We start from the raw sequence: 25,956 nt of genomic DNA, 5'->3' as shown, positions 1-25,956 counted from the left end.
GTATCAACCTGCTATGTGAGGCTCAGGAGCAAAAATTAGCTCTGCCCTCCCCAGATTTGCTGTGTGGTGATTAAATTTAACACACATTATTCAAGAAAAGTTGAAACACATAAGCACAAAGCTTTTAGAGCCAGGTTTTGACATAGAGCTTTTAAGATTGATTAATAGAGCAGGGGTCACATTAAAGCCTTTATTATACCTGCTGGTGTTGTGTTTCATTAGTATATATATATTTACAGACAAATTTTCATTTAAAATAGTACAAACCAGCAGACAAACAAAGAACCTGAATATACTTTAATCTTTAAATTACTGTATCCTCCATGTACTTTTGATGTTTTTATCTTTTTGGTGACCCTATCTAAGAAAACAATGTTTTGTATGAGCTATATTTTTTTAATTGAAATGATACATTAAGCCTACAATAATATTATTCCTGTGAAAAGTACACTGTGACGATCATATCCGCACCTCAGTACATTCCCTAATTTTGTTTCAGCGCCAACAAATTCTTAAATTTCTTCCCATCTGATTGCTGGGCTGGAAGGAACAGTTATCTTCCAAAAACATAGACGATCTTTGGCAACAAGTGGGCGTTCAGTTCCTCTCTTTCTCCCTCCCTCCGTAGGTCAGCGTGGGCGGCCCCGTGTGGCAGGAGGAGAGCGAAACACGACACCCCGCCAGAGGAAGAAGGGGGGAGGTGGGGGGGTCGAGAGAACACGAAGTGAGTGAGTGGAAAAAGAAAAAGTCTGTGCCGGAGAAAGAGAGGGGCAGAGAAAGAACAGAGTTGGCTTCGGTACTTTTGTTCCCTTTCACAAGCGCCGCTGTTTTGACTTGTCGGTGAGGATGATGATGATGATGTGGAGGAGGAATCGACCATGCGACATCGTTGCAACAAACGGGATGAAATTTTAGACTCTTCGCATTCCGTTGCTCTAGTACCGACCGACGGCAGCACGACTCTTCCAAACTTCGACCTACGCCATTCAGACCCGGGCGACTGGATTTCCCCGCAGAGGCTCGGGGCAACTTTTCGCATCAGAAGCCCCGCACTGAAAAACAAATATCCCGGCGCAAAAGTTTTAGAGCAAACGTCGATGCGTCGAGATGCAGAGCTGAACCACAGGCGAAGTTAGCGGAGGGAGTTTTCAACTTAAAACCGAGCTCATAATCGGGGGGCAGGTTCTTCCTAACAAGCCGCTTGTGAGAACAACACCGAAGGAAGGAGTGGGGTGCCGCAGCTAACTTGGCTAGCTGACTTGGCTAAAAAAGCGAGCTAACTAAAAGTCTAAAGTTACCAGTCGACGGGGACAGTGACTGAAGCGGCGCACCGAAGACGACAACAAAGATGAAAACCTCGTCAGATTCGGGTAAGTTGACTGTTCACACACACATTAAACATAAAAAAACTTTTCAGACGCCACAGTTGTTCTTTTTAAAATGAAAACAACAGCGCCTAGCTTCGGCGGCTAGCTGGTTAGCACGCTAACAAACTCCGTTCCAGGGAAAGTGTGACAAAATTATGGCGCTAGAGTGGATCCATCCGACTCTCTTGTTATTGTTTCAGCAAACATAGAAAGTGAGTCCTATCCAATCACCACGTTGTTTTTTTGTTCAGCAAGGATAAACCGACACACCAAAAGAAGGCTATTTTTAAACTTTATTTCTATGATATATAACTTTAAACGGATATCCGAAGCAACTATGTTGAGCGATTTACAGTGAGAGCAACAGTAGAGCCCAATTTCCCGGATCAGTGGTAAGGAGTCAGGTCAGGGCCAACGTGCACTGACCCGGACTGCGATCACTTTACATTTTAGATATAGTCAGTATTATAGTTCAAGACGACTTTCATTTAAACGAACAAAAGCATAAGTTTAGTTTCGTAGACACTAACACGCCATATAACAACTAGTGAGGAACTGCAAGGGTCGGATCCTTGTTAGTAGTCCAACCACAACATTACCGAGGCCCCAGACTTAAAGAAGAAATGCAAAGGAAATGAGATTGGAAAGAAAATAATAAGGTTTTTTTAATTATCTTGTAGGAATCACAATATATAAGAGCATTGTTAGGCAACTGGAGTAAGATGTAACATGCTTGAAGCCAGTTAAAGGATAGGTTCACAATTTTTCAAGTCTCACATAAAACAATAATCAGGTGCCCTTATGAACATTGAAAGAGGTTTTCTTCGCTGTAATTATTCCCCCTGTTCACACTGGCTATTAAAAGATCTCTCTGAAATGTGCTTTCAGTGGAAGTGATGAAGGGGGGGGGGGGGGGGGGGAGAAACACACAGTGTGTTCACACAGTCATTTTGTGTAAAAAACGCGGTTAAAATATTAATCTGAAGCTTATATGAGGCTTCAGTATTCCGAGTTAGTCATATCAAGTAGATATCTGACACATTTACAGTCATTTTAGCATCAAATTTCCTCTTTGTGTTTCCTCGGACAGTGTTTCCCTGTTGAGCTGCGGTGGAAGTATAGTATCATAAAGAGGGACTTTGGCACTAAAAAAGACTGTAACGTTGTACTCGATTTGACTCATTTGGGCGACTGAAGCTTCATATTTGCTTCAGATAAACTTTTAAATACATATTTGCACAGAAGCAGGGCTGTGGATTTTGGCCCCCATCACTTTTAATGGCCAGTATGAACAGGAGGAATGATTACAGCAAAGAAAAACACATGTCACTGTTAATTTGGGCTCTTGACTGTTGTTTTAAGACAGACTTGGAAAAACTCTTTTAATTTGAAAAGAGGTGATGTGATGCCCTGCTTGCACAGATAACATTTCTGTGAATGATAAAAGGAAGCAGCATTGAGTATTAAGTGTATAGCTTATCAGGGTTTTGGCACATTTATTTCAAGGAAGTGACAGAAAGAACAAAGTACACAGCACACATACACTTTGTTTTTTAAGCTTTAAGCTTTTAAGCTGAATGTAAATCACTTAATCACAGTCAAAGGTAGAAAGTATCTGCATGATTGGATAGGGAACACCACTGCCATTACAGCTGATAAGTTTGTTGATGTAGTGGTGGTTAACTCTCCCAGATAACATGCTGCCTGGATTGTTGGTGTCGAATGCTAAAAATAAACCAGGAAACATATTTTGCCTAATTTTGTTTACAAAAGGTGTTCTTTATTTCCTGTAAGGCACTTTGTAACTGCTGCACTGTTTGACTATTCAAAGATTGGATCCAAGTGGATTGGCTTACCAGTATGGTTAAAGGGAAACTTTGGTATTTTTCAACCTGGACTATATTTTCCCATCATTTTGTGTATAAGTGACTAATGGGGACAACAATTTTTTTTAAATTGGTCCAGTATTGAGTGAGAGCGCTTTAGCCGGCAGCTGCAAAACGGGCTGCAGTGTAATACTTTGGGGCAATTGCGCCCCATCAATGTACACCTACTAAAAATGCTTATTTTTCCTCCTGACAGGCTCAGTTTGTCATTATAAGTGTCTGACAACATTATAAAAAAGGACCATACAGAGGAATCAACTGTTTTTCTTTATCTTTCGCTTCTGTGTGTTGAGTTGAGTTGTCAAATTCAGCCATGGCAGAGTCACAGAGAGGAGTTTTTGTGTCAGAGTACAGAAAGGTTAGCTTAATGTTATCTTAAAGGACTTTCATGGTCAAGTCATGGTTGAATATTTAGCTGATTGCGACAACAACATGCAAGATTTCAGAGCGAGACTCGGTCAGACGCAATAACAAACAGACTGGATCGAGCGAAAGGTAAAGAAAAATGTTTTATTTCTACTGTGTGGTCCTTTCCATAATGTCGTCAGACACTTATAATAACAATCTGAACCTCTCAGTGGCAAAAACAAACACTTTTAGCCGACATAGATTGACGTTGTGCTGTTGCCCCATCAGATTACATTGCAGACCGCCAGCTGCAGCAATTCTCGCTCAATACTGGACCGATTTCAAAAAAAATTGTTGTCCCCATTAGTCACTTAGACACAAAATGATTAGAAAATAGGGTCTAAGTTGAAAAATACTGAAGTTTCCCTTCAACAGCTTCACCAAGCTGTTTAAGGAATTTGGATAGGTTTTAACTCAGAAATCTTAGACCCTACTATTTGAAATTCCGCTCATTTTTGGTGCCATTTTTGTTGTCAATCAAATGATGATGATTTTCCATCTGTAACTTATGATTTTCCTGATTGAAACTTATGATTCTCCTTCATTGTGTATTTAGGTGCTCTTAAACTCGGTTTACTCAGAAGTGTTGTACGGTAATCTCGGGCGGGCAGAGATCCAGTACCCATAATGGAACGTTTAACAGGGGAATGCCACACCACAACACAACATCATAATTAGAAATATGGCTTTCACTCTTTGATCTCTACGCTGCTTGAGATAACTTTATATCACAAAGTAATTATGACATAACTTTGACCTATTTTCTCATAGTTTTTTTTTTTTTTAAGGCACATGGATTAAAAATATACTGAAGAAGAATAAACTGCTAAAATATATGTGGATGACATAAAATTGTTGGCTCTTTTTGGCTTTGTATTTAAGGTTTTTATGGGCTGCAGAGTCCCAACTAGAGCTTAATCAATTATTTGCCAACTATTAAGATTAATCACCAACTATTTTAGTAATCGATTGATTGTTTTGAGTCATTTATTAAAAGGAAAATGTCATAATTCTGATTCCAGCTTCTCAAATGTTAATATTTTTATTTTTATTTTTATGACAGTAAATTGATCATATTTGGACTTTTGGATGTTGGTTGAGACAAAACAAGACATTTGAAGACATTTTATGGACCAAACAATGAATCTATTAATCAAGAAAATTATCAACAGATTGATCAATAATGAAAATAATCATTAGTTGCAGCCCTAGTCCCAACATACTTGACCTACGATGTGTCGGGTGAGTATAACTGTCCACCATGACCAATGAAACTAATTTTTTTGATCTTTGACCCATAGAGCTCATCATGCAGAATATATTCAGCATGTGTTGGGCGATTATACATCCCTGATTTATACCCAATAATACACATATATAATAGTTTTTCCTTCGGTCGTAAACATTCAAATAAACATGTGTAACTGTAGGCGACCCTTTCATTTTTAGGCCACCACACAGACTAGCATGTCATTGTAGACTATTTTAGACATCTGAACATTGTGTTCTCTCCTAATGACTTCCATTATCCAGGGGATCAGATTAGCATGGTTATGCTTCACTTCCGTTTGGGTTTTAAAAGTAGACCACCTTGTTTTTTAAACATGTGCCATCATGCGGTAGAAGATAGCTCCCTTTTGTCTGTTTATACATGATTTTTCTGCTTTTGTTATGCTGTCGGGCTTATATACAGTTTAATGGAGTTCATGATGTTTATCTGCTCAGGTTTTAAATGAACTTGGTTTGCAAGTTTTTCGGTAGTTCCTATTTTTTTCAGTATTTATTATGTGATTCATACCAACTTCCCGGTTGCGGGTGCTGGAAATGAAGTCGTCTTTTTTCGCCGGTGAGTCACGACTCTAAATGAAGCTGTTTTCTGCAGTGACATCAGTATGATGTAGGTCACTTTTGTGTGACAACAAGTCTTTTGTAATAATATCAAGGGACTCTTATTGGGCAACCCTGATCTGTATCCACATTACATTACACACATAGCCACACAGACCTTTTGTCTGTATTTCCTGTGGTGTTGGAGCCTGTTGACTGCTTTATATATATATATGTATATATGGGTCAACCTCCACTCTCTTCCTATCAGGAAGTGAGCAGTCTGGCCCCACCAGCTCCAATTTTCCACTTGTGTTACTCCTTATATCAACAACGCGCCACATGTGAGACGTCACAGCTGTAGACAGCCTGGGCCAGCATGCTTTGTTGCTCCCTATATGTGAGTGTGTTGGGGTACTGTGTGTGTGTGTGTGTGTGAGCACATGTGAGTGTGTGTGTGTGTGGGGAGTGAAAGGAGCCATACATGAGCAATTAGCTGGTGTAAAGTCTGGTAAGGGCAGGGCTGCTGTTTATGACTGAGAGTGTATTTATGTGTTTGTGAGCTTAAACGTGTGTGTGTGTGCGTGCGTGCCCATATGTCTGTCAGTGTGTGGCTCTCCGTGACATTGATGTGGTCACAACAAAGTGAGTGTCTGACTTTTACCAGCAACACCAAATTGCCCTTGAGGAAGACCATTTGGTTGTGGGCAGTTGACTCAGACTATTGTAATTACAGGAAGAACAACTAGACGTCTTTATGCAGATTCAAATAGCTCTAATAACACTGGTTAGACCAAAGCTAATGAACCAAGGGCTCATTTTGTTAAAAAATGATGCTGTTAGTTTCCTTTGGGAAGGACTCTGTTGTGTTACTGTCTCACCACTATACTGAATTATGCTGTTGGCACCAGCAGCAGAGACAGCACAATTACACTACAAGTCGAGGCCAAGTTGTTTGTCTCAGGGAAAGTTTGAGAAGAAGGTGCTGGCGACTCATGAACAGCGATGTCGTTGTTCGGCCTCTTATGTTCTAGGACACCCCGTCTCTTTGTGACTTGGCGGAAGTGCTGTTGTGTCATATGCTGTGTGGTGTTTTTTGGTCACTAAACATGAAAGCAAGATGGATTACCGGCTATTATAAGCTACTTTGTGCTGATGAGGCACCTTACTTTATTCTGAGTAGGCCAAATTCATATTAATGGAGTTCAAAGAGTAGTTTTTGGGATGCCCCTTCTGTTTTCCAAAAGTGTTTATCTCTCTCTTTTAAAGCAGGCCTGGTCTAATTGTTTGGCTGTACCAGGATCAGGCCATAAACACGAGGATGCAGGCCGGGTTCAGGTCTCATGTGTCACCTTTCTTACAGATACTAGATCATGACAGAATCCATTTATGGGGAAAAATACCATAACCAAAAAAAAAAAAAACCCTAAATGGCACAGGATGTACCTTTTTCCCTGGTTTTCCTCCCATTATGTGGTTGCAGTGAGTGATTAGGTCAGTGCAAAGGTTGACCTGATGACATTCCTGATTACTACTGAGCCGAGCCTGGGCAAGCAAACCCTGGAAAAACTATCGCGGAGTGACGTCCGCATTTCTCTGGTGTGTTGTCAAGTGGCGGCCCGGGTCAGTGTTGCTATGATCATCTCTCGATGCTACGGCAGGCCTCTTTTCCTGGAAGTGTGTATGTACAGTGGCTTTGGTGACCCACACAAAGCTGAGAGAATAGACAACAGGTTGCACGAGCTGGGACATGCTGGCCAAACAAACACCAGGGCCTCACGCTCAGGAAAGCCTGACGGTCAGCCTGGGAGTTTGAGTGTTGATAGACATCCGTTCCTGCAATTTTACTCGTTTAAAAAAAAATCTAGAGGATCCATTTTGTAAAAGTGGTTTAATTATATCAACAAGAGAGTTGCATGGCCAGCAGCTTGTCTTTCAACTTATTCAGTCATTTATCCATCATTTTGTGCTTGTGGGTGTCATTTGTGGACATCTAATTTGTTTTTAAAGACACTTTGAAATACAGATAAATGCAAGTGTGATGTTTTATTTAGAGACATACAAACATCTTAAAGCTTCATGCCAGCTTTTTTTTATTATGCCTCTGCTTCGGCGACAGCTGTGGCCAGAGTCATAAGAACCGAAGCTGTTTATTGTTCTTTTTTTTGTTTTATATAAATCTACACATTTTTATACTTATTTTTTATCATCCATGTCTCTCTTTGCTTTGGCATTCTGGTGGATGTATGGTAAACAGATTGTTTTTTTAACATTAGGACACTCCTATTGCCCTATTTTTTTTTTAAAGCATATCAGATGAATGGATAGAAGAAGAATACTTTGTTTATGTCATTGTACATGAACATAACACGACTTTTGGAATTTTAAGTGCCTTGCCTGAGGGCACTATGTTGTTTGTTGTGTAGCAGCTCAGCTATCAAACACACAATCCATCCTCTTGTACTGTGATATAATTAGGAATCATCAGTTTGTAATGTTGCCCTACAAGTTATTTTTGATGTAGTGTGTCCACACTTTACATCTACCTGCTTCTATTGCAGTAAGTTTTTTCTCCTGTATTTCCCAGGAAGACTTTTCAACAGCACTCAAAGACCCAGCTTGAACTTGTAAAATTCAGCTGTGGGCTCTACATGCAGGTGGAAAAGCAATAACAATAGAGTTTTTCCCGGTTGAGAACAGGGTCCGAAATTAACACGAACGCCAAGCGCCAAATGTGGGTAGATTTTTCCGTTTGGGGACTAAATCTCGGAAGGCTATCCACCACATGGCGGGTAAAAACGGGCGTGCTGCTGCAGGCAGCTCATGCTGCAGCTTCTGTCCTCTGCTGTCTGTGTTGGTGTTTCACAGCGGGCGGGGCTGAGCTCCTATACACACACACACACACACACACACACACACACACACACACACAGGAGCGCCAGCCACACACCATCTCAATCTCTCCTAGTTTCGCCGCACTGTTTACTGTACGAGACATTAGCTACTCCGCTAAACCGTCACATGCCGCCAGTCTGCTGCTAGCTATCGTTATTCTAGTTAAATAGCTGTCATTTGGCGATATTTTACAAGTGAGCCGACCTTTAAACGAAAAAACCCACGAAGAAAAAGGAGGACAAAAGCACATCAAAGGGAAAAAAAAGTTTTGTTAGAAATGGAGGTTTGGAGATGAAGAGTTTCAAGAGGCTGGCTACAGTAACTGTTATTATGCTGAGACTGTGGTGATGAATTGTTCTTTGTGTCGCCAACATGCGAAAAGACAAAAACAGAAATAATTCGTTTGTCATTGGAAACCAGACGATGAAGCTGGAGATCATACGTGGACATGAACGCACCAAATGTCACAGTATTTATGTGTGTGAACTAAAAAACTATGGTCTGATACACTGTCAGATCTCCTCGTGGTCCAGCTGTACCACTCCAGAGATCAGGGAGTATGATGCACCAGGACTCTGTCAGGAGCAGGAAGCCAGACTTCATGGACCGTGCAAAGAGATTAGGGAGTGAAGAGTCTGATGAGGAGGTTGAAGTTGATTTTAAAATGATTATGTTTGATCCTCAAGTACCTTTATTGGCAAATACGTCTAAATTCTACATTTACGAAGCTCTTAAATTGTCAGTTTTTGTTGACATCATCAGAAAGGTGATAGGCTCGTATGAAGCTCCATAAGAGTCCCACAAGCAGAAGTCATTCAGTAGACATACATTGAAGGGTAAAACAAGAAGTATGAACATAGCACGAATGCTTATCATCCACCGCGGTTGGTTTGCATGGTATTGCAATATTGCAGTTATTGTGACATGGTTCGATGATGAATTTGTCTCCGTACGGGTGTTGACCATCTGTATAAAGTATTGAGTTATGATCGAGAGGCTGACACCAAAAGCTGACGTTTATGTCGATGTTTTAGATAGCTTTTTTATATTTATTTTTATTGTCTGATGCTATTCTTTTATTGTATTGGAGTGACGTCACATTGTCTACATTTGGCCATTACCAATAGCTGTTTTTTTTATGCCCTTCCCCCTGCAAAAAAGAAAACTTGCTGAAGTGTTACTGTGGAATATGCTTCCATGTATTTTCATTATGAGGAATTCAGTTTTGAAACCGCTAAAAAAAGCAGAAATGCTTTTGGCTTAGACAAAGTGCAAGTTACTTCTTTTGTCATTTTGTAAAGTGTGGGAAACACCAGCTTTTTAGTCCAAATGGCTCATCATCTAAAATGTCTTTGTCAGCCAGTCTGTTTCCTTTTAGTATCTGTAAGTATTTATGATTGAGTGAATCTGTGTTGACAGTCAACCCCCATCAGGGCAGATGAAAGGACAGAGCAGGTCAAGTGGAACCGACGACTCGCTTCGCTGAGCAGATAAGGAAGGCTTTTGCAGAAGGACAGATATCTCTGAAACACCTGACAGGATACTCGGTTTCCGGCTTCGGTGTTGTTGGGTCATACGCTTACGAATCCCTTATGTCATTTAATCAATGTTAATAGCTAGTTTCTATTAAAAAATCGAGATATTTTTAGAATATTTATCTCTGGCCTGCACCATTTACCCGTCAGACTAATCGATTTATCAAGTAAGCCTCCTGAGAAAGCCTTTTCTTCGTCAAAAAATGCAGACGCAGTTTCTCACAGCATTTGCCCTTGGAGCTTTTTTTGGAGGTTTTTGTATAAAACTCTGAGAGGCTGAGAGATACAGAAGGTGTAGAGGTAGGATTATGCTTTGTCTTTGGCTGTTTTGGCTGGAGTCATCCTGACTGAAAGAGGTGCAGAGAGTTGTGCTGTGTGTTATGGCTATAATCTGTGGTTCGTGGAGAATAGGAAGGAGGGAGGGAGGGTTCCCTGGTTGGTTTGGCTTCAACCAAGATGTGAATCTGCCTTCTACAACACTGCAGAAAGGATAAGGGGACAGACTAGGTGTGGTCCTGTGTTGCTCTGTATAATACAGCCTGCCAGTGCTAAAGCAGCTACAGTCAAGTTGCTGTCAGAGCAAAAAAAAATTACCCCCAAAATGCCATTTATTTTTGAGGTTGTCTGTTTCGTTGCCTGCCAGGTTACGTTCTGGCAATTAGAGAACCCTAGGTGGCAACATCTTGGTTATAATGTTTTTTTAACTTTGAAATGGGAGCATTGAAACACATTCAAATCCATCTGTGGCATTTGTTGGCAATGTGAAACCAGTGGAAAGTCTTCAGCAAGAAAAAAAAAAAAAAAAAAATCTCAGCTAGCTAACTCAGAAACCAGTTGTAAAGTGATGCAAAATAAATTGGATACATTTTCTAAAAAGTGACCACCTCAAGAGCCACTGAGGGAAAACCCTGCCATCAGGTTGCAAGAAGGGAAAAAAAGAGCACAGTTTGGTTTTGTGGTTGTTTGGACTGGGTTGATCCAACCCAGACTTTTCCTGCCCATACACTTGTTGGCATTACACCTGCATTTTTAGCCCACACTGCTTGATTAAAAATGTGAAATATCCAGCTTTTTGAAATGCCAAGCAAATTTTTAATATCCCTTCCTCGGTAAACATTTCTAACATTGATGTGTTTTCGCAAATATGATCTTGGTTACTTTTCTAAACACTCATTTCTATACAAAAGCCCATTCTGTTGCATATTTTTGGAGAGTGTAGCTGAGAACATGCTTGAATCCAAACTGTCTGAATATACAGGTATTAAAACTTTAACAGACATTCACTAGAAGTGTGTGAATGTCACTGGTTTCTGTGTGGTCCTGTGCTTGTTTCCATTGTTAGGACTGTCAAATGGCTCATTTGCTGTAAAATATATTTGACAGGGCAGACACACAGATTCAGGTGGCTGTCCACTTCTTTAGAGCAGAGTTTCAGAGGTTTGTGAGGTGGACATGACCTGAATATATCTTCGGTTTGTTTACATGCACAGACGATCTACAGTGACTTTATTTCATAAACATTATGTAAACAGAAAACTGTAATCGGGGTAAATGATTAGAACAGTTAACACAGCTAAACTTGATTTCTTGGGCATGTATTTGTCTAAAAAGGGTTTTTTTACAAGAATGCATATGCATGATATACATTAAAATTTGTATTTACTATATTGTTAAAGGGGCTGTTTCATTCAGGTTATTTCTGAGCACCACAGAACTAGCAGGTATATGATAAACCTCTCATCAAAATCACTGGTGTTTATGAGATAAACAAGTCTCCTCTGGCTATTACTGTTTTTTCAAATTTACAAAAAATACGTCAACCAGTTAGTTTGAGACCATTCTTGGCTAGAATAAGTATAGTGACAGTATAATTACATGCTTCTACATCTCTTTTCCCAAATCGCTTCAGCAGTGCATGCCTCTGTCATTTTTCCCCAGACCAAAAACCACCTGCTAAATAACAGAGTCCTTAACTCCAGTCGCTAAAAGTTTGTTAATAAGACATCGTTCCTGATTTCCCAGGCCGTTTTCCTTTTAGCAAGTTCTCTTAAACATGTAATGAAATGTCCATTGTGTAGCTAACACAGTCATGTCATAAAATGTATTTAATCAATGCAGAGACAAAAAAAAGTCCAAATCTACTATTTGATAAAGTATATGGAGTAAATCTTTGCTGATGTTAGCAGACTTCGACAGTCATTGTCAACATTCCCAGTTTCACAATAAAAGCCCTACATCTGCCTTCAAATTAAAGTGCGTTTTTTTTGTGAAGAACATGCAAGAAGTGGCGGAGTATTGGCGTTAACGCACGTTAGCTCACCACCGTTAATTACTAGAAATGTGTTTAATGTGGGTCGGTGACGTTTCGTAGATACATAAACCGCTTAATAAAGTAGGTTTTGGCGCCGATACCGATGCAACAAATCAGATCAGCAGAACCTCAGAGCCTCGATCCCTTTAATCACCACGCGCAGCATCACTATGAGATGCTGCGAATAACTTAAAGGTGAATGATGTAATGTTTTGACTAAATAAAGTCAAACAATGGTGGTTGTTGTCTTCAGAATCTGTGGAGGGGGGAAAAAGCGAGTGAGAGAAAGTGATGGATTCAGCAGACCACAGTCTTTCTTGTCTTTTCTGTGCGCTCCAGTCATTAGTCTGTTGGGAACCTTGTGGGTTTTTTCTCTCTCTCTCTCTCTCTCCCATGGCTGTCACAACTTGTTCCAGGACTCTGCGGCTATCTATTTGTTTACATGTGACTGTGTGTGTGAGTGTTTCAAAACTAAAATACATGAAGTTTGTGCTAGCTGGAGGCTAATTACCTAAAAAAAACTTTTTTTTTTCACACCAGGGATGAGTTGATGAAGAGGAGGAGAAGAAGATATAAGATACAGACAGGGTTTACAGATTACAATGTAATGATGACATCTGTTTCAACCAGCCAACCACATGACATTATTGACCAGTTGCAGGTGATCACCAAGTCTGCATATGACTTAACAATTAATCAATTATCAAAATAGTTGCTGTTCAGCTCTTCAATCAATGAGCAGCAGTTGTAGAAACTATAGAAAGGAATATAAAGTTTGGTTTTGTCTCATTAGCTGCTTCAAAGGCAGAGTTTGTGATAAGAACGGCACAATTTGATCAAGTCGGCACCATCAAAAGGCCATAACCTTAAGTGTTATCTCCTTTTCTGTCCTTTCTTTATCACCAGCGACACACAGACTCAGCTTATGTTCTATATAATAAGTGAAAAGCTGAATTCTTGGCATTTAGGAAGGTCTACATGTATATCTGCTTCCTTGGATGACACAACGAATGAGCTCACTGCAACAAATGATCTAAATCAGAATAAATGTTGAATCATTAATCAACGAATAACAGTATCACTTAACATGTTGAATTTATTAAAGTTGAAAGAGCTCTCTGCCCTAGTTCATTTGTTAATTTATATGAAGTAGATTTGTGACCCATTTGGTGTCCCTGTTGGTTGTTTGAAATCCCCGGGCCAATGGCAGTGATGAATGAGTCGGGTCTCTGTTTTATTGAAGCGTGAAAGTCAGTCAAACCCTCAGACACTCACTCATCTCGCCCACTCACTGACACACACACACACACCAAGCACACTTTATTAGGGGGTCTGGACCCCCCACGTGCCATGAAAATTGGTGATGTCTGTCTTGCATTAACACACGCGCACACACATACACACACACACACACAGACACACTCTTTTAATTTTCTCACTACAGCTAGCGAGCGTGGCGGGCTCATTTGGGCTGCCATCTCCCTGCGGTGACGCCGTCGTGCCTCTGTCTTTAATGTTTTTACACAGGGAGCGAGCCACTCAGTCTAGAGACTGGAAGATCCAGCTTTAATGCAATAGAGTGAGGAATTAAGACTGCGGTGGCTCTGCCAATGAGGAAAGGCTGACGAACTCTCCCAGACATCACACTTGTAGAAAGTCCCTTCGCTGGCTGATTTACATTGTAAGAATGTTACTGACAAACTCATCCAGAGAGAGTTGCAGTCACTGTTAGGGTTGGGTTGATTTCTGGTTTCTGGTTTACCAGGCCAGTCCAGTGTACAAGCTTAAACTGGTTTAATGTTATGCAAATCGTCCTTATTGGACGTCCAAGCATCTCACACGGAGGCTCTGATCCTGATAGAGCCGGCTGCTGCTGCACCCCCAGCAGCAGCCAAAGACTACCTGAAGGAGGTAAGCTGACCCAGGCTAACAGCGCAGATCTCACCAATAACCCGGATAAACCTGGCCGGGCTGCTTACAGCTTCCAGCAGACTGAGAGCAGCTTGTCTTCTGAAAACAACCCGTGGATATAAAGGCATGCAACAGATCATTTTACCTGCCTGCACGGCGGCTAGCAGCTAGTTGGCATGGCTAGCATCGTTAGCATAGCATAGTCTTGCTATGCGATGTGTAGCCGTGATGTTTCCAGCTGTAGCACAAGAGGAAAAGTTGAACGGTTGTTGTGAGAAATAAAAACACGATGTGTCACTCAGTTGTCCTGACTGTGGTGCCGCTACTCTCTCATTCATGAGCTCTCGTTATGATCCACTCAGCAGCGACTGAGTCACATGCTACACCTTGTGGTAAAATTCAGTATTACCGGTCCGGTCCGATATTTGGCTTAGTATCAATCTACTTTGAAAATGTTTACATCAGCCCAACCGTAGTCACTGTAACTGTATTATAAGCTACAAGTTGCAGATCAACAACATTGTGAGCCAACACCATAAGATAGCATGCAGTGAAGCGTGTGGGAGTGTACAAGGTGTCCCTGATGGCTCATGTTCAGGTGTAGGCAGAGAGGTAAACTGATTTGGTTTTCCTCCAGTTTTAGTCTTTCAGTTGATCTAATCAGCAACAGTTCCCACAGAGAGTTAGTGAAAATACGGGAAGAAGATAATCGTGTGAGTTACTTGTCTAGAGATAAAAAAAAAAGAGTATCAAACGGGTATGATTAAAGTATGATCTTGACTATTGAAGAGCACATCACTCATCAGTGAACTTACTAGTTGTTCCTTGAGCTTTGAACTTCATATTTTATCTACTGTGTGTATACTACATCCATTGAATGTCTGTCAATGGAAAAGGGTTTCCTCCTTTGTTTTCCTCCTGAGGTTTCTCCTTTTTTGTTCTTGCATATTTTTGGAGTTCTTCCTTATCCGAATTGGGTCGAGAGTGACATGCTGTAAAGATTGTAAAGCCAGATTTTGGGCTTAAAAAAAAACAACTTGATTTCAGTTAGCAAGTCCTCATAGCCGAGAGGGTAGTGAAACTTTATCCAGTAGAAAAAGCTACGAGGACGTGTAGGTTCTTGGAATCCAGGCGATAATCAGTGCACAAATATGCACATTCCTGTCTGATATTTGCTCCTGACATGTTCTGGTAATATAAGTAGGTACTATATGTGGTTACTCTCCTCCTGCTATGATGTGAATACTTCAAGATTTTGATTTACATACAGTTTAGATTACAGTTTGTGTAAAATGAAAATACAGAAAGGTTGTTTTGGGTTTTTTTTGTTTGTTTGTTTGTTTGCATTTTGAGCTGATTGTCCTACTAGATGCAGGGTTTTCCCTACAATAATAAGACTTAGGTGCAGCACCTACGTGTTTTTCACAGCTCCTAAGCTGAATGTTAAAAAAAAAAAAACTATGGTGAGAGTTCTCCACCACGTTTTGCTGTCATTTATGGTCGCGCTAGTTTCTCTGTCCTCTCCTCTGCTCTCTGTGTTTGACCGAGGGCAGGGCTCAGCTCCTCCACACACATCGGTACATGTATTCGGTCCGGTACATTGCAGTCATACGAAGAATATGCTCCGTGGCTCCTGAAGCGTCAGGGTGTAAGCAGTATGTTACTGTTGTAGCTGCTGGAGGTGGAGCTAGTTTGAACTAAATCGGTATAAAACAGCTGTTAGCAGTTGTCCTGACTCCCACAACTAAACTGTGTCAGAAGAACTTACAGCCAATAAGCCATTGTTGGATACATTTTTCAAAATAAGAGTTTTTAAGAGTCACCTCTAACACACACACACTTTTATTTGAGTTGACGACAACTATGCTCGTTACTGTAGGTGCAATAAAACCTTAGTAAGTAAAAAGCCAATAAGTAACTAAGATAAGTGATATTTCCACCTGCTTTGTCTGCAGTATCCTGATTGTTATAAACAACCGCAGCGGGCTTGTAAAACCATTGGCGAATTGTTACGAACAAGCTAAAACGAAAGCTGTCTGTCTGTAACTGTTTATCTCAGTTTGCCACAAATCTTCAAATTTGGCAAATTCTTGTAAACTTAGTTACTGGTTGTGACGGCAGCAAACCCCTACCTCACCCCGCCCAAATCAGCCCCTTCTCGCTCCCTCCTCGCACTGCAGGCAGTGAATCATAACAGAGGGAAGTAGACAGAGGACAGAAGGAATGACTGATACTAACTCGTGTCTATGTTCTTCATTCTTTCTAAACTTGACTCAGTATTATAATGTCAGAAATATTATTTATTTTACTGACATTTTAGTTTACAGTGTGTGTGTTTACAGTGAGATATTGAGTTTATATTGTGACTTTGCTGTTGTAAACTTCACTGTTTCTGCTTTAGAAAACAGTATTTAGTTGTATTTAAAGGACCAGAGTGTAAGATTTAGTAGGATCTGTTGGCAGACATTGAATATAATATTCAAAGTATGTTTTCATTAGTGTATAATCCCATGAAAATAAGAATCGTTGTGTTTTCGTAGGGAGCAAGTCCTCGCCCACGGAGCTCGACATGTTGCATCGCCATGTTTATACAGTAGCCCAGAACACACAAACCAAACACTGGTTTTGGAGAGGGCCTTTTGTGTTTTTCGCTAGTTTCGCGCTTGGAAGGGGAGGGTCAGGGGTATTCAGTTGGTTGCAATCTGAAACCTCACCACTAGATGCCACTAAATCCTACACGCTAGTCCTTTTAAAGTATTCTAATCCTGTTCAGAACTTATTCTTTTAAAAAAAATGATTAAAAAAACCCAATTCTTTAGTAATGAACCAGTAAGAGTATGAACCAGACTGATAAAGTTATGGATAAGATAAACATAAAATCCTAACATACCCCTCCCTACAGCTGTTAATGACTTTGGGAGGAAGAGCAAATCACAGTTCAAATCCCTTAACGATAAGTCTTGTTTAACCAGTGTTATTATTTTTTATGACGCACAATGCGATCACTCACAAAAATGTGAAGGATTACTTCAGGACATCACGCTTACATCATCGGTGAACAGATTTGTTTTCTTGCTAATGTCTGAGTGTAACATGAAAAACTACAACCTGTGTGTCTTTTTTAAAATATTGTAATGATAATAGTCTAAAATTATGTAAAAAAATGCATAGTTTTTAGTCAAATAACATCAAATTTTCATGGGGGAGGACCCCCAAACCTCACAACCACACAACCCCCTCCTCCCCCCACCGCAACCACAGCACCTAAGCCCTCCAGAAACCTAGGGAAAACCCTGTAGTTGTAATCAACAGTGGAGCCTCTTTGTCTGTGTGGAAAGATGCTGAAAGGAAAGCAGCATTATGGGAAAGAGGGGGTGGGGGGAGGAGGGTGGGGAGGGGAGGGGGGTGAAAGGAGGAGATGAAATTTGATTGGCAGGGAGCACAAGAATGAGTCACTCATCCAGCTCCCTGGATTTGGAGCTACAGGCCTATTCTAGGCTGTGGTGACACGCGTGTGTGTGTCTCTATGTGTATGTATGTGGTTGTGGTTGTGTTCATGTACGCGTGCACACTAGTGTTCACATGGCTCAATCCAACAACTGAAGTCACCAAATTTTCGTTGTTGGCCTACCCAACGTGTGTGTGTGTGTGTGTGTGTATGAGTGTGTGTTGGAGGAAAATGAAAGTAGTCTGGCGACCAAACCACAACACAGAAGCCAGATTTAAATGCAGATATTTATCTTCTCTCTCTCTCTCCCACTCTGAGGTCCCCTCTACAACACCACCACTCTGCAAATCACTCCAGTTCCATTGCGGTCCTCTATCAGGTTCTTATTTTACTTATAGGTTGTTTTTGTGTGGATTATTTTCCATTAATAGTCAGCATAACAGTCCAACAGGCGGTAAAGTTTGGTTATGGATTGCTGGATTCAGGACGTTGTGCCTGTCAGAACTGTTCTTTCTCATTATTTACAGTGGTGGACGTACAGTACACCTTATCTGATTATGTCATTTAGTCCCCATGTAAATGCTTCTGTGGGAAAAGCCATTGAGATTGATTACATCTATTTCCCTCAGTGAAAAGGGATTTGCTTCGGTTTGTGGTCATGTTTCCTCTTCCCCAGATCTATTGGTCTTAATCAGTTTTCTTTCTGTGAACAGTAGGGTTCCTTTCTCCCCCCCCAAACAAAGGTTTCAGCATCTCGCTTGATGGACACCTCAGGAGGGGTAGCACATCCTCTTACAGTGGATGAATCGAGGCTTTCCGGTTAAAGGATGGTCTCCTTGTTCATTCTGCCGGCCGGCTGCTCAGTTTGATGTTATTAATCAGCAAAAGCAGCTGCCCGACTGTCGAGTTCGCTGGTTTGTTGGGCTTAACATTGGTTGACTTCACTCTGCAGGGTGTCAGCCGGCCTTATTTCCTGCAGACAGACAACGCATTATAAACATGTAAGAGTTAGACGTGTGTTTTTGAGCGCACATGCATATGTACGTCAGTGTGTGTTGCTGTGCAACAGACAGACCACATCAGTTCTGCCTCGGTGCGCCTCTGCATAGAGACAATAGTCATCTCACTCTTTCTCCTGTCTTTATTTCTGTCTCTCATTTAGACTCTCTCACACACTTCACACATGCGCTAATGAACGTACACACACACACACAGTTCTTTCAAAACTCCTTCCTGACTGTAGGAAGTCAGCTCAAGATCTCCAGCGAGGCAGTCAGGTAGCCAGGAGCTCATTACAGCTGAATGTTTTACAGGGTTGTCATTTTCTGGAAGGGAAGCATGCTCAGACACGTCTCGAAGCACGTGTATATTCATGTATGTGGTCTTCCTCTCTTGGAATATAGACCTGAAGCTGATAAGGCTCCAACCTTGGCTTTCTTTTGAGCAGGCACCGCAGATTAGGAGATAGGAGGTTGAGTTTCTGAGCTCGTCAGTGATGTGATTGTTTCAGATTTTGTTTCTCATTAACACAACAGTGATAATCCTTTCCTGTGAAGACTGCTTGCTTTCCTGCATCTAATCTATTCAGCCTTTTTTGTCTTCCCACTGGGGGCCACCAACACTTTAATTATATGTTTTAATGAAATTTGCAGCGCTTCCATTCAGTGAGATGAGCGAGTGACCACAGCAACGTGATTTTTGACATCCTTAAATTAACTGTTAAAGGCCTGAGACGTTGGGAGCTTCCCCTCATATCAGAGTATAATAACTGACTCTTAAATGCGCGCACACACACACACACACACACACACATACATACAGAGACACACACTCTCAAGACATGGCTGGCTTAATCACAGTCTTGGCTGCCTCCAATGTGCCACGGAGTTCTCCAGGACGCGACAGGTTTCTGTCTGGCAGGGTTCAGGCGTCCGTCGTGTCACAGATTAGAGTAGCTTAGCTGTCTCAGTTGTAGCAGAGATGGTTTATACACTTAAAGGCTTCGCTCTGCAGTCCAAGGCTTTACTGCTGAGGCAAACAGTCAAACTCCCTTCTTTCTGCTGTGTCTTAACTCTTTTTTTTTTTTTTTTTTAAAGCAAATTTGAGAACACAGCAATACAGCTGTTTGTGCTCTCTTAAACTGCTCATCCAAAATGGTGAGGCTTTGTTTAGTTTGGATTGCTCGTATCTACGGGAAGTATCATTCACAGCACAAGCTATTTGAAAGATGGATTTCTCAGCATTGAAGATGGAAAGCAACCGCATCATCCCCAAGGGGAACCAGTGGGCTGATTTTTAAGCCCATACAATGCCACTTCATTGATGGCTACTTAAAGGCCCCAGTGTCGATGTTACCGAATCTGCCAACAAGCCTGGCATTATTTATAATTATCAGCACAAATGTAAGTCATTTCTAACAAATCGTCTCCTGGCAGCTTAGCTAATAGAAAATGGCGTATCTAGCCTCCAGTCTCACCATTTGACCACTGCAGGAATTTGTAGACTTGAGCTTTTTTAAATTTCACTTAATAAGCTTGACTAGACTCCCATAGAGAGGAAATCACCCACTGTTAAAATGAACATATTTAATCTTGATCCTGTCTTTTTTTTCTTCTTCTTTCTTTTTTTTTTTTTTTCTAGACTTTATCTACTGTTAGTGTTTGAGCAGCGTTCGTTCCTTGCTCCTGTCCTTATGCACTTCTCAGTTCCTGCAGTGAAACCACACACAGACACACATTTTTCTCGTTTCCTTTATTCGCTGTCATTCTCTCTTTCCCTTTGGCCCCGTAGTGCTGTGTCAATCTCTTTTTGTTCCTCGGTTGGGAAATCAACACGCAAACACACATTTTGTCACGTCACGTCTCTACCCCCGGTCTGAGAATTATTGTTTTGTTGAGGGGGGGGGGGTGGGGGGTGTTTTTTGTAGCAAGACGCTTATTTCCGTCTGTATCCTTTTTCTCTTGATCTCTCCTCCCTCCCTGACACTGACCCTGTCTCCCCTCTTTCCTCTCTGTCTCTGTCAGTCTGTTCATCTGTCTTTCTCTCTGTAAGTCTTATGTAATGGGGGGGGTGGGAGGGGGGGATCATGTGAGAACCGAGGTGAGGGTTCACGCCGTGCACCTGCGGATGGCCATCCTCCTTTTTCCCTTTGATCTCCGCAGGATTGTGTTTCTTTTTCTCCTTCTGCCCTTCTCTTCCACTTATCTTCCTCCTGCTCTTTTCCTACCTTTTCCACCTGATTTCCTCCACCGTCTCCCGCCGTCTGTTTCTCTTGACTCCTCCCTGGCTTTAAGCCACTGGCTCCTCGAATCTAAACTCCATCCTTTAAGGGTAATTATGAGATCAGCTCAGAGAGGAGCAGCAGGTTTTTTAAACAGTAGTTTGAGGCTCCGGTCCTCCTCAATAAGGCAGTGTTAGACTGTCTGCAGTGATCCCAGTGTTGTCAGTTTGTGAAGCAAGGCAAAAAATAGAAACCCAGAGAACCAGATTGCTCGTTAGTCCATCGCCTTAAACTTAAGTTCAGCACCTTAAACTTTTAGATTGTATATATTGCAGGATTTTAATGAAACCATGAGTGAAAAAATGTTTTTATGTCTGGCAAATTGTGTGTCCATGAAAGCCACCAAACGTTTTTGAATTCAGTGTTCAAACGAGGGTGGAAAGCTTGACTGGAGTTTTTTTGGGTTTTTTTTCCATTTGTGTTTTATTTGCGTGTTTTCCGCCAGAATTTAACTTTCTGCACATGCGAGTGCTGTTTACGCCCAACGGAGATTCCCCTCTTCCTGCTCTGTACCCATTTATTTCCTGCTTTTCTATATTGCCTGATCCCATTTCTGATAATCGCCATCCAGATTTCAGTAGTCAGCCAGCCCTCAAACATTTAGCAGCGGCCTGTTACCACTATGCATCGGTCACAGTGCCCCTGAATCATTACCCCGGCAGACAGACACAGACCGACCTTTCCAACGGCTAAATATAGACCCACCAAAGAATAGGAGGAAGGGAGGGAAAAATAAACGGGGGGATAGATGGATAGAGGGAACAGCATGTTAAAGAAACTTGTTGGGGAGAGTGAGAGACGTAGAGGAGGTGGGCCGTTTGTGTTTAGTCTCAGCGGCTGCAGGCCTTCTGGACAATACCCCAGTGATGGCTATCGGTTATTAAGAGCGCTGTTCCAGCTGCGGTGACGTCAGAGTCCATAAGAAAAGCAGACCTGCGTGTTAAACCCCCCTCACCCACTGGCTGCTGCTGCACAGATCCTGTGTTTCTTTTGGAAGGGAGAATGCAGGTGGCTTGGGACTGCAGGCTAATAGTATAATGAGTTTTTCTACCCTGTACTTGGCTATATATAGAATCCAGTGAGGCCTGAAATGGTGTGTTTCACCTCCGCCTGACAATCAGAAATTCTTCCTGTCTGGAGTAGAGCTTGCCAGATAGTACAAAGGCATTTGTGGTCGTTTGTCTACTTTAGTTTTCCCTGACTTGTAGCTCTGCATCCAGACCTGTTGTGCCCATAGGCTAAAGCCGTTTTCTCACAGGAATTCTACACAATGTCCGCAGAATCAGGCCCAGACATTGTCCGGAGTTTCCCTTTCACACATGTAGCACGCAACAGGAGATTGCCCGTGTTAGATACGTTCTGGAAATATTCCGGGTGGCGCCCGGGTAGAGCTTGCAGGAGGCAGGACATGATGCGAGAAGTATGCTGCGGTTGTAATTTGGCGTTTTTTAAAATAAAACAGCTTTTATTTTACAAGAAATCACAGGAAGTCCGCTCTCCTGTTTTAGAGCCAGCTTCACAGCCGGAGCGTTCAGGTCCAGTCAAAACAATGCATCTTGGCCCGGGCCTGCAGCGTTTATCCAGCGCCAGCCGCATGATAGAAACGTCATCAAACACACCCACTCGCTCGCTGTGAATTCTCCGGACAGCGAGCTGCTGTATTCACACAATCGGACATTACACGGACTTTGTACTAGGGAGCTGGCAGGGTAAAGTCTGTTTAATGTCCAGTCCAACTGATTTGGACATTTGCGTTCTCACATACAGGTAATGTATAACTTCAAGGTTGCAGTGCATGTGTGAAAGGGGCCTAATTTGAAGTAGCTGTAAAACAAGCAGTATAATGTGGCTGCACATTGCTCAGCACTAATATTTGACCGGGTGCTGATAAGCTGCAGCCCCTGTCGGACATGCACCGTAATCTGTAAAAACTTGGCAAGTTTTACATGTTGGCAACATGTCAGTAAAGCTTCCTATTTATGACCTGGTAATACTTAAATTTAGTATATTTTCCAAAAAGGAGAAGAAGTATCTACAGCAGCTACAGATACATGAACTCAGGAATAGAGCTGCATTGATTAATCAATTAGTCGCTAACTATTTTGATCATCAATTAATTGTTTTAATTCCTTTTTTTAAGGAAAAAAATGTCCAAATTCTCTGATTCCAGCTTCTCAATTGTGAATATTTTCTGGTTTCTTTGACAGTAAACTGTATATTTTTGGGTTGTGAACAAAACAAGACATCTGAAAACATCACCTTGAGCTTTGGGAAATCGTGATCAACCATTTTTCACCATTTTATGACACTGTGTGAACCAAACAACTGATCGATTAGTTGCAGCCCTACTCAGGAATATCAGAAATATCATGTCTGGAACTTTACAGAAGGATTTCCTCTTCCTCCTTCAGCTCAAAACAATGCAGGCGCTGCTTGTTGTGTAAACATATAAAAATTTAGGCTGAGCTAGACTGGTGTTCCTTCCTCCTCGCCTAAAGGCTGAGGAGACCAAACATTATATGTTTCTTCTAGTCATGATAGTTTGTATGCAACAACAATGTTTGTTTCTTCCTCCCCTCCCACTCTCTCATGTTCTCTGTCTCCGCCATTCACTATCTGTTAATCTCTGTTTTCACTCACGTTACATTAGCCACCAGCTGTAACAGATGCACCTCCAACTGGACCCTCAGTTGTTCGTCTGTCAGGATGCCACATTATCAGCTGTGCTGTCTGACTTTCTGCTCTCTCTTGCTATCAACATGCCACCGAGCCTCTGAATCGGTTCAGAAAGAAATCCCACGAATGTGAATGAATGGGTCTCGTCCGTCTTTTAGAAATAAAACCTAATTTGTTTTAATCGCATATTGATTTGAGTGGTTTCGAAAACTTAAGTCATCCATTGCTTTTGGAACAGGGCAGCATCCCCTTTCCGTTGTAAACACAGTGTGACAGTGAAGCCAGCGCTGTGGCGAGAGGTCTCCGCTGGTCAGCCAGCCTTAGACAGATCACACCCTCACACTGCAGCTCTCTGGATCCGTGCCGAAACTCTAAACTCTTTTGGCAAGTTTCTGTAATTGAATCATATTTTGTCTTGTTTGTCGTGACTCGGCCATTTATTTTTAGAGCTAAAAGCTTTTGTTGCTAGGAGACTGTGTCTAAGGAGAGGCAGAGCGAGGGAGGGACGAAATGAAAGGGAAAAAAAGAGAAAAGAAAGAAAGAAAGAGAGAGAGAGATGGCAGCGGTGTTGAGGGGGAGAAAGGCGGAATCTGTGAAAGCTGAACGACAAACGAACAAGCTATGAGTCAGCAGGGACATCTGCAACACACACACATATACACACACACACACACACACACATACGGTGGGCATGGTTGCTATTCCTGTGTTCTTTGTCTGTGTGCTCTATGCACCCACGCATGAACCCACTTACCTCTCCCCACTAACCTGTGTTGTGTGTCTGTGTACTTCCTGTGTGTGAGATATTAGCTCGCCCACTTTGGTTTAATCCACTCCTGCTGTGTGTGTGTTGTGTATGTGGAAGTGTACTGCATGTACAGTGTAGTGTACCCCCCCCGCCCCCCCCACCAATATTTTACAGCAGTGTGTCTGTGTCACAACGCATAACCTGTCCCCAATGACAAGAGCCTTATTGTCTGGTGCATGAATCATATGCTCGTACCCCATTAGTAATCTGCCTTCAAATGGCTATAATCAACTATCACAGCCAGCTTGTCTGTCTTCTGGCTCACTCTCCGAGCACCGTAGGAGATCAGATAGCAGCATGTGGTTTATTAGTCATCAGCGGGTCTGTTTTTCTGGATATTTTTTTTCTTTCTTTTTCTTTTTGAAGATTTCTTTTTTGTAAAATTTGTGTTATCTTCCATCTTCAGATAAAAAGAAGTTGTGAAACTAAAGAGCCACCGTATTTGCAAATTTGAAGAGTGAAAGTCACACATTACTTTCTTTTGTCACAGTTTTTTTTTTTTTTTCCTCTCCCATTTCTGAGAAATCCCGATGGTCACAGAAGTTCTTAAAAACACATCAAATACAAAGAGAGACACCACACACTCCACTAGTCACATTTAGATAATTGATTTTAAATATAAAGTCTAAATGTGTAAACAAGCCTACAGCGTCCATTCATCAAAAGACACGTCAGCACAGACACACTATTTGTAAAAGAAATACAAAACATGTTCATCTAAAACACATCAGTGTTTCCTCTATAATAGTACAGAGAGCGAGAACTCCCGCCAGGCCTAAAATAACACCAAGTATCCATTCATTCGCAAATCAATAGCGTTTTGCAGCCTCTTAGCAGCGCTGTTTCGAAACGTGAGTCAACGTGTGCGTCGTTGCGTGGGAAACTCCAGGTAGCGTAACTCCTTTTTAAGGAAAAGGGCAGCACGTGGGCGAATGAGTGGTTAAGCGAAAGAGTGAGCGTGAGAAAAGTGAGGGTGATACGCATCCGTACGGAAAAGGTCAGCAGTAAACGTACGGTACAGACTACAGTTTTTCGGTTCATAAATGCTGCAGCTTGTCAAGACCATGAAAAGTCACGTCTGTTGTTTCCTCAACTGCTGGAAAAGTGAAGGTGTTAGATCCAAAGTTAGCAACAATGGGCTAGCATAACCTGACGACGAAATGTACGGCTGCTAATCACCTTGCAGGGGAAACACTGCACATATTCAGCTACTTTATGTACTTATAGAGTCAATCAGAAATCGGAGACTAACAAAAAGGGTTGCAGATTGAACCTTTAAGTATTCTTAGCTCTAAAATATTCCCATGAATTGCAAGCGATCAGCAAATGCAAGGATCAGCATTTTCTACTGGGAAGCTTTAACAAACAGATAGAAACAATACAGCACTTCCCTACCAGAACGCTTGCAAAATTTTGATGTCTTTTAAAACACCAAAAACGTTGCAGCTTGAAGATGATAAACCTATCCTAAAGGGGATAGTGGATTCCAGTTACTCAACTGGTGTGTGTCTCCATTATTTAGTTAGACACTGATCACAGGGGAGCTTGCAGCGACGTCGGAGACAACGTTCCTCTGCAGTTCTTACTTGCTAAAACGAAACGTC

The 25,956-nt window shown here is 41.7% G+C and overlaps 1 protein-coding gene across 2 annotated transcripts in view; it reads left to right on the top strand.

Annotated features, from left to right (window-relative positions):
* Positions 1-610: 610 nt before the first annotated feature.
* The window catches only part of erf (Ets2 repressor factor), a 42,634-nt gene continuing 17,288 nt past the window's right edge, over positions 611-25,956 (top strand). Inside the window, exon 1 of one of the 2 annotated variants that reach the window (XM_044335409.1) lies at positions 611-1,370. In XM_044335409.1, coding sequence (XP_044191344.1) covers positions 1,349-1,370 — 22 coding nt within the window. In that variant the 5' untranslated portion in view covers positions 611-1,348. The remainder of the gene's footprint in view (positions 1,371-25,956) is intronic. The other variant, XM_044335408.1, reaches the window with a different exon arrangement.

Source organism: Thunnus albacares, chromosome 19, assembly GCF_914725855.1.
Source record: "Thunnus albacares chromosome 19, fThuAlb1.1, whole genome shotgun sequence".
In the NCBI taxonomy this organism is placed as follows: domain Eukaryota; kingdom Metazoa; phylum Chordata; class Actinopteri; order Scombriformes; family Scombridae; genus Thunnus; species Thunnus albacares.
Note: the sequence above shows the minus strand (reverse complement) of the source record. Positions and strands in the feature narration are given on the sequence as shown.